This window comes from Sinohyriopsis cumingii, chromosome 3, assembly GCF_028554795.1.
Source record: "Sinohyriopsis cumingii isolate HCF-2022 chromosome 3, ASM2855479v2, whole genome shotgun sequence".
Lineage (NCBI taxonomy): Eukaryota > Metazoa > Mollusca > Bivalvia > Unionida > Unionidae > Sinohyriopsis > Sinohyriopsis cumingii.
The window spans coordinates 41,006,077-41,022,212 of record NC_142963.1 but is presented as its reverse complement, the minus strand read 5'-3'; the positions used below and the strand labels follow the sequence as shown (position 1 = coordinate 41,022,212).

Genomic DNA, 16,136 nt, shown 5'->3' with positions numbered 1-16,136 from the left:
AGAGAATAATACTTAAAATAAATAACTGCAGCCCAAAAAAGTACTGAACAGAACAATAAGACCAATTTCTGTTTCAGATGTTATTGCTGGAATGAGTAATTTCTCAGGAAAGTAGATTATTAAGCTCTCTTCTTGACCTAGGTTACAATTAGCATTTTCTAAAACAATTTCATGTAATGGAATCTTCCATTCTAGAAGATTCTCTTACTAAAATTGTAATACAGAACATAGTAAACATCAGGGAGGCAATATATTTTTGGGAAGGGGGGCAGACTCCAATAACTATGACTCAGACCTTAATAAATATGTTTACTTCTCTTGATCGTAATATGTAACCTACACTCATAGAGAAAATATTAGATATGTATTAAATATTAAACATGTATCATTTGTTTACAAAAATAAAAAATATCAGTCTCTAGTCAAGAACAACATGAACTTGACTTTGACCAAGGTTAAGTCCAAAATAACATTTAACCATAGCATAAAATGAATTTGAAAATAACTATTAAATAATGCAATATATATATATATATAAATTTGTAGCACCAACATGTTTTATGTTTAATATGCATGATATATTTGTATATTCCATAGATGTTTTTTTATAAAACATGGGAATAAAGAAGCAGATGTAAAGAGGAAATGAGTGCCCAGATTTGACATGTACAGTTGTTGCCTTCTTTTTATAACTCATGTTCTGAAAGTATTCTGAAGTTAAGAGAAAGTATCATGACATAAAGAGACATAATTATCAGCTGAGATTAGCAGTGATATTTGCTGAATGAAGAGTGGGATGAAAGAAGTCACACTAAAAATGGTAACAGTACAATACTTTGCTGAAACTCATTTTCCGCACAGAGCAGTCAATCACTATTGAAAATCATAATTCAAGTACTTGAGTTTACTGTTGATATACCAAGTCACCAACTGGATGTCATTAACATGATAGTTTTAATGGTACTTTATTGTAAACCTTACTTCCTACAATTTGAAAAGCCGAAACTTTATTACCCCGATATTGCTGCATCTTTAATTTGATCATCCATTTTAAAGTCTGATTTTCCCATTTCTTCTCAATTAACTATCATCAAGTGTGATTTGATGATGAGCAGTTTGCTTACCTACATAGTGCTTATTCACTTTTTCCTTCCTTCCTTCCATCATTATTTTGTCTTAGTGGTTGATCATTATTGTCACATTTTTTAACCAAATGAAATTAGTATGAGTATTTATGTTTATATAATTATTACTATAAGCTTTTAAAGAAATATCTACCAATATCCTACTTAATTTGATTACTAATAATAGTGTACTTTAATCTACTGCAATTTAATTGAATATAATTTTTGTGACATAGCTGAATATATTTTTGACATAATTCCAAAAAAAATTTCATCACTAATTCTTTCTTACATTATATAATTTAAGAAAATATTTCCTAGGTAGTTTTGCTGAGAAGCAACTGATTGTTGTTGTAATGACTGTACACCTGATATTCCCAAAAAGATAACATCCTTTAAGTTTAATACCCTTCTTATATTAATCTTTGATGTCTGGAGGAATAAATATGTAAAACCGTCATTCTTTTCAACATTGCTCTAGTCAGAGCTTGTGCAAGCTTACACACGTAGCCATTTTCAAAGAGGTGCAAAATTGAGAATAATTAAACAAGGGAGCTAAACTGAAACAAAACCTTTGTTTTTTATTCATAGGAAAATCTTTGTATTTGTTCACAACTTGCACCAATTTTTTACAAGCTTTTTTTCAGCATATGTTTTAATGATTATGGATTTGTCAAAAGTCTGTTTCACACACATACTGTTTGCCTCACAATGGCTCTGCTTTGGTAGAAACTTTACTAAATTTTCAGCTTTCATCTTCGACTCAATATTTGGTAGTAACTTCTGAAGTGTTATTTAACTTACTTTTACCACATTAACACTGAGTTTCAATTCAAAATTTTAAAATTCTTTTAAATAATCCGTATATGTCTACTCAAGATGCATGTTTAAGACCTATCAACATCCAATCAAGACAGAACAAAACATAAATATTCTTTTGGTACAGAACATTAAGACAATGCCAGAGAAATCAAATAATAGCATGGCATTGTAAAAACTTTTATATAATAGATAAAAAATGAAATAGCAAAGAGAAAACAATGGTAAATAGAGGGAAATAGCATCATGAAAGTACAAATCTGAACTATCTATCTGATTTGTAACATATCCCATTTGTATTGTTTGTTGCTCTTTTCTCAATGAGTACCATATATACTCTGGTATAAGCCGCATAATTTAGGAACGAGGTTACCAGGGAGACCAGCTGTACTATAATGTACAGTACTTACACACTGCAAATCTTGCCTAGCATCACTTTAGTCCTTGTTTATTCCAAACAGAGATGTAGATTTTGCTTTATTCATTTTTTTTACCAATTGCATTTTTCTATATAAGACTTCAGCTAGTCAGTAATAGCTGTTTCATTTATGTTGATCCACACACTCATGAGTAATTCTTTTTCAGTGCTATAAGCAATGCTACAACCTGAGGTAATATTTATGAAAAGGTACACACCTTCATTTGTGCAAGGAACAACCAGCATAACTGTTACATGTTCATGAAAGAATGGCAAAATTAAATGTTAAATTCTGAAAACAGATCAACTAAGATCATCATCAATCTATTTTACTTTTGTGTTTTTGGCTGAGCAAAATCATCGTTTTTCACACAATGGAAAGCTGGAAGTTTCGGCATCTCCTTTGTTTGTTTATAATTGGCAGATTCGTCTTTTGTTTTACAACAGCAATACAGGCCAGCTAATCATTAAAATCCTGAAACTGGCTTGGGTTAAGAGGTAATTCTGACTGGCAACTATACTAGTATATTGATGTGTAATTGCCTTTCACTCTAATATTAGCATGATTACCATAGTTTTGTAAAAATCGGGATCAAGGTTGCTTACAACGATGCAAGCTACAACTCAGTTTTTACGGTATTAGCGTACTTTTTGAAGCATTATTTCTGAAACTTCATTGTTGTATTTTGGATTTATCATTAAAGTTTAGTGCAGTGGTGCCCATGAATCTAATCCAAGGGATGTACTTCAATCAGTGCTTGTTCAAACCTACAATGTACATGTGGTGGTGCCATTATGTAAATATGATCACTAGCCTAATTGCGACCGTTCAATCAAACCTTGATGTTGTTCATTGTTGTCATAATGGCTTAATATTTTAATAAAATAGGTATCTGCAATTTCAAGGTAAAATAAAAATGTAATTACTGGTGCACTGATATAAACAGTCTAATAAAATAATGCATAAACAAACAATAATCAAGTTGAAATGGAGAGGTAGTGTTAAAGCAACCCGTCAAGTTTTGTCATCATTAATTCAAGTAATACACAAATTTGAATTAGGCCAAACAAATAGGAACACTGAAAATTAAATAAATTTCTTGACTTTTCAAACAAATTTATACTATTCCTATGTAATAATCATACATGCCAAACCTGAGAGAATTAAATGGGCAGTTTTTGCTAAGGTAAGTTTCCCTAAATAAATGCATTTAAAACTTGCCTCATGCATCTTATGATGTTCTCTCTGACTTTTGGGTCAGCTTATATGAGGGTCATGCATTATTTACTGTTCATACCTATTCAGTATGGGGTGTCGGCTTATATGCAAACTGGTTTATACTCAAATATATATGGCATGTTATCTATATCTGTATTTTCTACTTGACCTTTCTCCAAAATCAAGTTAATAGTGTACCTGACCAGAGACATTCATTTTGTAAATAATAGAATAGATCGCTAATATTTCTCTGTGAGTATAGATTCAATATCCAGAGCAGTATGAATCAAAGAAAAACATAATAAATTCTTTATACATGTAAGATATTAGTTTTTCACCTGGAAATTCCTAAACCTGTTGACAAGTTTTAATGTTTTAGGAAGAAAACTGACCTACACCTTGGCTCTATTATTATGTCTCAGCTTTTCATATAATGTTGCTTACTTAAATTATTACTCATTCTTGCCTTACTATCCAAAGCAGAATCATTCTTATTGTTGTGTTCAGTTTTTAATTTGGTTGGATTTATTTCTTTATTCAATTATTATTTATTGGAATTGCAAAGTGCTCAATAATATTTTTGGACTAAAACTTTAATTTATAGTGAATTCAGACAAGGAGAGTTTGGACGATATTGTTGTGATACATTAAAAGCCTCTTAACACATCACCACATTCCAGGCCATTAGTACATTAGCACATTCAAGACTACAAGTAAATCAACGCATTAAATATTGGAATTTATTTGGGTCACCTCCGGAATTCAATTGGAACTTTATAATTTTGAACTTGTGATAAAACTTTTAGGACTATTTGGGATTTAATTCACAATTCTGTAAGCACTTTTACAATTTTCACTTTGTACTGTAGGGAAATTAATTATTTATCATATTTTACAAAACTTGTTGGTTTCTGCTCTTTTCTGTTACTTAGTTTAAGACCAGAAATCGAACAATATTTAGAATTGCTTGTGTCCAGATGTGTATAATCAGTACCCATTGCATCAATATCATCGTCATTTAATATGTTGATTTATAAGTGTTCCAAAGAAACTGATATCTCACCTATAAACAGTGCTGATATAGATTCACAGGTATGAAATAGAAAAGATCATATGTACAAATTATTAGAAACCAATCATATAACTTCTCTGGTTACCATATATACTCATATATAAGTCATGTCCAACTACAAAATAACACAGACACTGTTCTGGTACTGCATAAAATGCTGGCATATCAGGGTCTATGTTGTTTGTACTACTGATTCATCCCAACAAACTGCATAGACACACATCTGCTGGACAGTATGTTATACAACTGCAGATTTGGGTTTATGCAACATACAGTTGGATCTGAACAATAGAAGTAAAAATTCATAAGAAATTATCATTAAAGAAACAATATGACAAATTAAAAATGTATTGATTACTTCTGGAATAGTTAAATTAATACATAGATATGTGGAAAATGACTTTATTACAATAAATTAAAATGAACGTATCATTTCATTTCATTGTTTGAAAAGGATTTTTTCTATCACACTGATTAAATAAACAAAAATGTGATTGCAACAAGTATATATTTACAAGTAATGGAGGAAAAGACAGGAATTTGTTTTAAAAACAATTAACATTTATATATTAATAACAATCAAACTGACTGCAAAATACACATATCAACTTAAAGATAATTAATAAATATAAAACATTTCTTTCCAAAATAAGGTATTATCAAAAAAAAGAAAGAAACAAAAGTATAAGGATTAGGTTTTGATAAAAAAACATAAAAACAACAATAAAACCTATGAAGAGAAATAGGAAATTGATAACATATATTAAACAACTGTATGAACTTGTGACGCTAGAATGACTTGATTTCTGAGGTACTTTACTATTTATAGAAGCATAACAAAATTATCAGCATCTCTTTGGATGTATGTGTTACTAATTATCTGACTGTCACTATTTTACAATTTGCAAAAAAGGGAAACTATTTTAAATGTTTAATTATTTTCTAGAAAATTTCACAAAAGGTTAACATTATTCTCATAAGAATGTTAAAATCTCTATCATTGCCAATTATAACTTCAACCAACAATGTCAAGTGGCTAGAAATGTTATTACTGTATGCATTCGCTTATAAGTTGGTCCAACTGGAAACAACATAAACCCTGATCTGCCATTGTATAGAGAGCAGGATCTAAACTGTTTGTTCATATGATTACTCCCAGCAAACTGCATAGACCCAGATCAGATACTGCATTATGTGACAATAGATCTGTGCAGTTTCCAGATGGGATCAACTTATAAGCAGGTATGGATGGTACTTAAATTAAGTGCTGTTAACTACTTTAAATTCAAGGGCATCGCATTTCATAGTTTAGTTAGAAAAAGCATATTTGTGAATACATGATTTCATGGATTTGTCTTTTATAAAAAAACAATGAAACATGCAATATAATGAGCAATGATGTATATATCTCTATCAAAGACAATAGTCTGACATTCACTGCTGTGAAGTTTCAAATGAACAGGCCTAATGCCTACTGAAGTGATTAGGTTGATTGGGTAAATTATTCAGTGCTAATACTTAGAATGCATTCTGAATCAAATTAGATTCTTAAACCTTGTTTGCCTGCAAAAACTGCAATCAGAACATTAACTCTTGACAATTAGGAAATAGGTTGTAAGAGAAAGAAAATAACGGCAAACCCTGTCTGTTGGACACAAAGCTTCTGTCTTTCCCATGTATAAAATGTTCCACTTAAGTTGAGTTTTAGTTTCTTAACTTTGTGGTCAGAAAATGTGAAACCTGAATGGCAGCAGTGTGTTTTGATGTTTCAAAGCGCACAACTTGAATGAAACCGTAGTCTCATTAAAGGGAAAATGGCATCATGCCTCTATTTGTGCCAGAATTATATAAACCATGGATGTATGTGTCACAACCCCAGTTATGACTAAGCTGAATAAATAAGAGGGCAGAGGAGATGTCATGGCTCCAATTATAACTAAGATGAATGAATGGGAGGGCTGAGGAGACATACTGTCAAAAAAAGTTCTCTGTCAACCTGAAGACATATACCATCAGGGCAGTTAACACAAAGTTTATTATATCCACATATTATGAAGTGTTACCTCCAACGGACATTAATAAAATGAGCTTTGAACTGATTTGCTGATTATTTTTTTCTGCTATGTGCATCAACCAAGACAAAGATAATTCCTGAACACATGCACTTAAAAATGGCAAAAACTCATATATTTCATTTTCTTGAACTTTAAAATTATCACATTCCTTGGATGTTTGCTAATTTTACTGAACTGAAATGAAGTTTTAGTCAGCATTATTTAACACAAATGATATAATATGTTCACTGGTATATAAATAATGTCACACACTTTAATGTATTACTATAGCATCCAATTAGTAAACATCTGTAAAGTTGACACAAATTTGCATGTAATAAAAAAATTTCAGTTTATCATCTTTCAGCAATGTGTCATGGTACATATTCATCAGCATTATTACCATAATGTAGTTAGTATTAAAACAAGCATATAAACTAGTGATGGCATACCATCAAATACAGCTAGGGTGGGTAGGGTGTTTTAGATACCAATTTAGAAAATATTTTGCCATTGACTTTAAATTAGTGGTCTAAAGTGACTCACTGTACTCTCAAAGCATCAGTTTTTTCATCTTATGTATGCATTCTTCCACACAAGATTTGGGTTATTTCATTTTATGTAACTATGCAGTCTTCCAACTGACATCTGGGCTATTTGACTTTATGTATACATCTTCCAGATAGCAGCTGGGCTATTTCAATTAAAATATGCACTTTTTCAGATAACATTGGGCTATTTCATTTTTAACATGCAGTCTTCCAGATAATATTGAGATATTTCATTTTAAATATGCAGTCTTCCAGGGCTATTTCATTTTAAAGATGTAGTCGTCCATATCACACTGGGATATTTCATTTTTAACATGCAGTCTTCCAGATAACATTGGGATATTTCATTTTAAATATGCAGTCTTCCAGATAACATTGGGCTATTTCATTTTAAATATGCACTCTTCCAGATAACATTCTGGGCTATTTCATTTAAACATGCAGTCTTCAAGAACATTAAAAAAAAAACTACGATTGAATTTTTGCACAGTCTTAAATGTCTGCATTCCATACAACTTCAGATATGTACAATGATATATTTTTGTTTTCCAGAAACAAAGAAAAGATAAATGACCAATTACATGACCTGGACAAAATACATAAGTAATAAATGCATACACAAACTTCAGCTTAAATTTGGAACTTGTACACTTTAACAATAATTGAATGCATGATGTAAACATCAGCAATTTTGAGCGGGTTTTCATAGTGCCACCTTCAGGGAAACTCCCTATTAGATACTACATTCATTGGTGTGAATGACCATTACATCAGATCACGTGGTGATCTGTTTATGCTCTAGTCGAAATCTGCTATTTACAGTAACTGGGTTGCATTCTCCACTCTCCAAAATGGAGGCCATGGATTTCATTCAGTACATTCTTACGTTTTCATGATTAGAATCATAACTATGAAAGTTTCAATAACTTAAGTAAAGGCTCTGATATTAATGTAGGCAGTGATTAGTTTTTATAAATTATCAAACTGAAATGATTCAGTGATGTAGGTGCAGACAAAGAACTTGTAAATTTTGAGTATGAGAAATGGCAGTTATGGTTGGTCATGCGGCTTCACTAGCTTGATGGTGAATGAGTTCTCTCAGGATTTTAAACCACATAAAAAAGTCTTCCATGAAAAATAATTATACAGCTATATCGACTGGATTTTATTCTTAAATCTTTCCACACATAATATATCTGTTCCAACAATGTAAAACGGTTAAAATTGCTTTTAAATGTAACATACACTACACTGTTTAACAGTTAACAGGCAGGCCTATGTGTATTTAGTAAAATAGGTAACAATTGTTCTATTTATAGTGCACTACACTCATTAACTTTGCTACATGTATATCAAAGGGCTAAAAAGCCATACACTCTATGAAGTAAAGGATTGAGAGCCTATTGTTTTAAAAGAATGGAACTTGAGATAACAAAGTCATATAAAAATTAATTTCTCCACCTAAAATTTACTTTGCTGGATGCCAAATTATTCCTTATTCATTCTGGTTTAAAGAAATAGTGAACACTTCCTAACTGTTCTGGACCCGCTTTTAACTTTTCTTTCACATCTTGTCATGGTACTTTTTTAGCATTAAAGTTCATTAGCTGGTAGATCATAACTTAATTATTCTCAAATGAAACCTCTGTCCCAACACTATCATATGTCACAACTATATCATCCCCAACCAACCTAGACTTTTTTTTCTTATACCATCTGGCAACAAAAATGAAAATCAGCAAATTCAATATCATCAATCCTCCAACGAAGAACAACAAGTATTCCATATGGCCATCATTTGGCTCCTTGGGGAACCAGTCTGAAATAGAACACAAAAAAAATATTTGCTGATAAGGATATCTCCAATATCAAAATATTATAAAGAAAATATATATCAAATTTCCTTCTTCGATTTGGACAGTATTATAGGGACACTGTGATGTCATCATCAGAGCTGAGATGAAATTTAAGAAAATGATAATTCAAAATACAGGCTTTTTTATTAATAATGATTTGAAGGTTTTATGACCATTAGAAAGACCTGACAGCATGAAATTTAATAAGATCCTGTACCATTCAAAATATCAGAAGGTGATGATATTAAAAAGTTCCCAATTAACACTGGAGAAATGTGTATCTTGTATGCCACCACATAAAAAGTACCGAGATGATAATCATTGTAGCAGTAGAGAGAAATGATAGTAATACATGTACTAATTATGCATGCACTAATTAATTACAAGATGCTGCTACTGCATGTATGTGCTAATTAGATACTAGACATTGCTACTACATGTATATACTAATTAGGTACAAGACCTTGCTACTACATGTATATACTAATTAAGTACAAGACCTTGCTACTACATGTATATACTAATTATGTACAAGACCTTGCTACAACATGTATATACTAATTTAGGTACCAGACCTTGCTACTGTAAGTATGTATTAATTAAGTATGAGACCTTGCCAGTACATTAATATACTTATCAGGTACAATACCTTGCTAATACATTAATATACTAATGAGGTGACAGAGTTTGCAATTACATGTGTGTACTAATTAGGTACAAGGCCTTGCAACTAAAGGTACATTCATGAAATAAGTTGAGGAACAGTTTGACTATTTACAGAATCATTGCAATTAAATAATATAAGTCTCTTTTATTTAAGGGTACTAATTTTCAGATGCTTTGTTTGTTACTAAAAAAAAGAGACTGTAATGACTTTTTCCAATTATGGTGTTACTCACTTATAAGTTGAGGCCAACAACTAAACTAGTAAACCCTGTTCTAATGTCACATAAAACACCAGCAGTTCAGTATCTATGTTGATTACTCTACTGATTACTCTGAAGAAACCACAGAGACCCAGATCTGCCAGCAGATTATACAATGGCAGATCTGGGACTATTCAGATTGCAGTTGGACATGTCTTATCAGCAAGTATATAAAGTATTTATATAGTTTCTATCAGAGACAGATACACAAAATGAAGTACCAACAAAGTATAACTAATGTAAAATTGTCAAAATAAACAAATATACTTATTTTTGAATCTACTGAACAGCTGATGGGTATGTGTGCTTACTTTTATGATTGTTGGTGAATGTATTTGGCTGGAAATATTGGGACAGTCTTTGTATATAAATTTAATAGAATATTATTAAAGGATGGCTGATTTAAAAAAAAATGACTGACAGCATGTAGGCAGAATCAGACAAATCAATTTTGTACAAATTGTTATATATTTCTATAGTTTTGTAACTCCTGGTACATGACTTTATCTAATTTTGTAATTTTTATTCATGGTTAGAAATTGTAGTTATTGTCTACAGCTGGATCTTGTACTTCTAAGAAAATAAATAATGTAAAATTGAATAGGATCTATAAATTAATGCTTACATACATGTTGACATTTACCAATAATAAAATTATTATTAAACATGTTTATGAGATTTGGCTTTTTTTCAATTGGACAGATTGGTCAGGTGGTATCATAGAAGAATAAAGTAAATTCCTATTGGATGAGTTAGGTCACATGAATAGGTAATTTGTTATATTAGATTGAGTAGTATGATCTGTCACATAGGGGTTATTGCAACAAATAGTCGTAATAGCCTGTTGAAGGTGTATACAAGGAGAAAACTGAGTTATCAGATTTCATTTTGGAGTTAATCTTGATTCTTGTGTTCCAGTTATAACATCAAGTCTGTAGACACATTTTATGTTGTACTTAGATATTATTTGCAAGGAAAAACATTATTTAGGATTATTTAATGGAAAGTGCTCACTGACCACGATATTATTCTGTAACTAGTGTAAATTATTCAAAGGAGTTCTGGACAACACCATGTTGACCTCATCATGATTTTGTCAGACCAGTGCACTTCCTGTTCTGAAATTTGTGTGGTACTTTTCAATCCTTTGGACTTTAACTGAATGCTTTCAGGATTACTTTAGATTTACTTCATAATACTCAAAGTTCCTATCACATTTTCATGTATAACACTAATAATTAAATTATTTATTAAGATTTACATTACTTCTTTCTGTTACTTAGTTTATAACCAAAGATTTTTAACAATATGCCAGGCATCTTAAATGTTTTGTATTAGAAAGTTAGAACATTTTAACATATCCCAAGTGCACTGTCTGCAATGAAAATATATGTAAACAGAAACACAAATTATTATTATTTTAGATAAAGGGCTTGATTTAAATTTCATTTCAATGTCCATAAAGGACATATTCTTCATTATTGTTTGTACACTATAACAAACTGTTATAATTGATGAAATTATATTCAAAAGATCTTTATACCGGCTTGTATTTCCATGTTTTGTTTGTCACTCAAAATCAAGTATGCATGACAGTGTACTTCAAACAAATTATATGACTTGTTTACTAATAAATTTTTTGCCATTGTATTTTACAGCCACATTTTTTCCTCATGTCAACCTGTACTTAGTACGAAAGTAGTTTAAGTTTAAGCTTTGCAACAATTATCTGACTCTGTTTTTACAAAATCTGATTCAATTTCAATTAAAGCAATGTTTTTATATTTACTTTGGTAATCAGTGTGATTTTCAAGTTTAGAAAGCAAAACTTTACATTTAGTAATTATTTATGTCAAACGTTTTACCATAACATCTCATTGGTAGTTTTACAAAATGGCTTTATTTGAGAATTTTTCAAAATTTCCATAGGTCATTGACAGGGTTGATCCAATATTCCCATATCTGTTTTTATTATGTGCAGAAATATTGTCAATACTATTAAAGAATAATAAGAATATAAAAGCTAAAGGTAACATAAATATTTTACTGTCACATTTTGCAGTTGACACTACTTTAAGTTGTGATGGCTTAAAGTTTCGATGATGATTGAATAAACATCATTGGCCATAAATGTTTTCAATGGATTTGGATAAAATGATAAAGTGAATTTCGAAAAGAAAACAGAAATGATTAAAACTTGTTTAAAACATAGGGAAAATCCATCCTTAACACCAATTGATTAAAAAAGCAGTTTTGAAACCCTATTTAATACAAAGCTTAATCACTTTTTCATCTCATTGCCAAATCCTCTGCAAAATTTTCTCAGGAAAATGAACAAATTATTTTTCACCTTTATATGGAAATCAAAAGTGGATAATGTTAAAAGAGAAGTTATGATTCAAACTTTTTCTAAAAGTGGCTTGGTGATGATATATATCAATACAGTTATATTAGATTTGAAAATAACTTTGATTCATTGAGTTTTTCTGCCATTACAGAAAATACGTCAATTTATTTAATATGAAATATGTGAGATTAAGTACTTATTCTTACTAGGAGATGGAAATATGATAACCTTATCTAAAAAGACAAAAATGCTTTTAGGTGTTATGTTTTTACGGCTTAGAAACTGTTAATAAAGAAAAATATTAAAATATTTATTTATGAAAACAAATTTATGGATGAACAAGGTGCCCATTTTCTATAAGAAATGGTATAAAGATATCAGTATTGGTGATATGATCAGGGAACTATTATTGACTTTGATAGCTTTGAAGCTAGATAATTGGTCTCAATATGAATTTCCTTGCCTTTCAAGGTATGACTCAATGTCTAAAGTCATAATGTAAAATTTTACAGTTAGATATAAGGACACTGGTCAGACCATTTCAATTTAGATATTGTATTTTATAACAGTAAAGGGTGTAAAGACTATTACAACACACTTTTAAGAAAGGATGTTAAACTAACTAGTTAAAATAAATGGAATTAAATTTTCAATCTGAATATGGATATATGGCCTGACTAAACTTTCTAAAATAACAAAATACTAAAATAAAAAGGTTTCTATTTTGTGTTACTCTTAAAATTCTACCAATAAATTCATTTCATGAAACAAAATTGTACTAAATTGATAAATTTACATTTTATAAAAATGCATCAGAAACAATACTGCATTTGTTTTGGGAATGTAATGTGATTGTCAGGCTTTGGAATGATGCGTCCCACTGGATTCAGAATAAAGTCAATATAGATACTGTGCCCAGCACAAAAACTGTTATATTGAGAGATACAAGTAGAGATGGAATATATAAACAACCTTTTTTTTCCCTTCTAGCCAAACACTACATATATACATGCAAACTGAAAGGGCATATGCCTAGATTAGATGGGTTGAAAGTTTTTCTTAAAGACAACTATAATCTGGAAATATATACAGCAATCAAATCTGAAATGACCCAATGGTCAACATATTAAAGAGACAATAAAATAATTAAAAAACAATTATTTATGTAACAGTACACTGAATGCATACCAATTAAGAATATAACCTTGCCATATTTCAGTAGAATCAATTACTGTGAACTAATGGATTAAATCAAATGTAACATTGAGATGGTTGCCTTGATACATCACTGATCCCTCTCCTTAGCTTAATTGCCAATAAACTGCTTCGATACTGGTTAATAATATTACCCATGATGCAGTGCTCTGTAAGCAATAACAAGGGACATAAAACTCCAGTGCAGCTATTCAGTATTTATTTAGTCAGATAATTATATCTAACCAATGAAATGTGGAGAATATAAATACACTGTTGCCTGTCCTTGTAATGTCCTTCAATTTTAACACAAAGTTTATACCTTTAAATATAAATAAGATGATCTTCTAAGGAGTGATAGACATATGAATCAACTCCAACAGGAAGCTGAATAATTATCATGTACCAGTCTTTTAATAAGTCCATAAAAGACATTGTACATTTTGTTGTTCTGAAGGGCAAATTTAATCAACGTGGTAGTGTTTTTATTTGTTTTGTTCTGACAAGCCCAAAAGACAGCTCTCTCAGAAAATGGGAGAGGACAAATCTAAAACTGGAGAGGCCCTGGGCATTGGGCTAACTGATTTCTTGAACACTCTCAATAGCTGTACTATTGGTATTCACCTAATTAGGAACAAAATCAGAAAACCAAGTTTAGGGTCTTAAAATCTTAAAGCCTGTTTTTCTTGTGCTCACATATGTGTAATTGTTTGGTACATATTTAGGGGAAGGCCTATGTGTTTTTTTTCCCCTGCATATGCTTTTTTATGTGTGTGTGCACTTATTATCAAGCTTTTGTAGCATTTACAAAACCAAAGAAGCCATATTCAGACAACTGTGACACATTCATTGTAGTGAATGTATGGAATATCTGTACATCTTCCCATGATACATCAAGCCAATGGGAAACTCAAACCAAACATTGCAGTTAAGGGTGAAGTTTCTAAACTTTTGGGAATGACAGAACTACTGCACAAATGATATTAATGACTAATTAATTAGATGACACAGATTTTTCTTAGTCTAGTTAGCAGTATATGATATTGGCTTGCCAATTTAGGCCTGGTAAAAGCAAACATAACTGATGCCCACCAAAAATGAGGAAAATGTGCAGTACCTTACACATAAATTTAACCAAGCTGGGTACTAATGCTGAATCCAATGTCTCAATAATTCCTACTGTAACTGTGAATTGACTGATTTTTCTAAAATGTGATTGGATATAAATGTCCATGTGCTAATGATTTGGAATTTTTTACATGTCAGTAAATTCTATTGACTACTTTCAGTTTCCAATCAATTCCAAGTCATTTTAGATAGAGCTTTGTCTGTCTGAAATCCTAGCATCATAAAAACAAGCTCCTGACCACCATGACTTCTAATCAAAATTTGTAGCCCCAGATTAAAATTGCTGATTATAAGCTCAAATAATGTAACTGCACAGTACTGTTTTCCAAAATTCACTTATTTAGCCAAACAAAGCACAAGGCATTGCATTCCTTATGAGCCGCTCTATATTCATATATTATGCCATTTTTGCTTCAAGAGTGTTCCACCAGATGTTATTAAAAATCACAGTCGTACGACAAGCATGGGCTCTCACTAAAAATGGATACAGTTTTAGTTTTCAAAGATCAAAATAGTGTGCAGCCAGAAAGCTAACACAATGGCAGCAATACCGGTACTGATTTTATTTAGATCCTTTCAACTCTTTGTAATTTTAATTTACTTGACTCATATCATTCACATTTTGAAGTTGAAGTTCAATAACACAAAACTCAGTAATATTTATTTCTTCACATTTGGATAACTATTTTTTTCCATTTGGACAAATACATTTTGACATTTTTTTCTGGGAACAAGTGATAATTTTTGGGACTAGGGTATGGTTAAAAGACTTATGTGGTCAAGGAATTATAGAGCTTTACTTTCTTACTGTAAAGTTATATTATATACTAACAAATTCATATAAGTATAAACCTCTATACAAATATTGTAAATTTTACTAACTTAAAATTGCAGTAACACAGTATTGCAACTTGATGTGACCCCAAACTGCATCAAGAAATGTTAACTTTATAAAAGTGACTACTTTCGTCATTATAAATGAACTTGTTTCAAGTAATATTTCGCAAATGAAGCACAAGGTTAAAAGTCTACATACCAACATACATTAAAATAAGATCTGAACAGCCAATGGTTGCCTTTATGGTGAAACAATAAAAAGGAAACGTGTAACCTAATGATGTTAGAATCAACACCATCACAATGAACATATGTCCATTTAGTTGAATTTCAATTTTGAAACCTTAAAGACCATATGGTGACACAAATATTTTTCACTGTGAAAATGATACAGAAATATGACAGTTACATACCATCATGTGTTGCTTGTTGGATGATAAACACAATAAGAGAGGTTAAATAGCTTCCAAGTCCTGAAGTCATCAGAAACAACCCCATCATCAGTCCCTGCATAAATGTTGGAGCCTGGGAATATGCAAACTCTAGTCCTGTAAAAATGATAATGAGTTCCCATAACTTGAAAAGGTTTCA

At 30.8% G+C, this 16,136-nt stretch overlaps 1 protein-coding gene across 3 annotated transcripts in view; it reads right to left on the bottom strand.

Moving 5' to 3' along the window:
* Positions 1 to 295: 295 nt before the first annotated feature.
* The window catches only part of LOC149802747 (solute carrier family 15 member 4-like), a 67,764-nt gene continuing 51,923 nt past the window's right edge, over positions 296 to 16,136 (bottom strand). For all 3 annotated transcript variants that reach the window (XM_089952160.1, XM_089952162.1, XM_089952161.1), the window contains 2 exons: positions 15,959 to 16,093; positions 296 to 9,076 (listed from right to left, as the gene is read on the bottom strand). In XM_089952160.1, the coding sequence (XP_089808286.1) occupies positions 8,880 to 9,076; positions 15,959 to 16,093 (332 nt within the window). In that variant the 3' untranslated portion in view covers positions 296 to 8,879. The remainder of the gene's footprint in view (positions 9,077 to 15,958; positions 16,094 to 16,136) is intronic.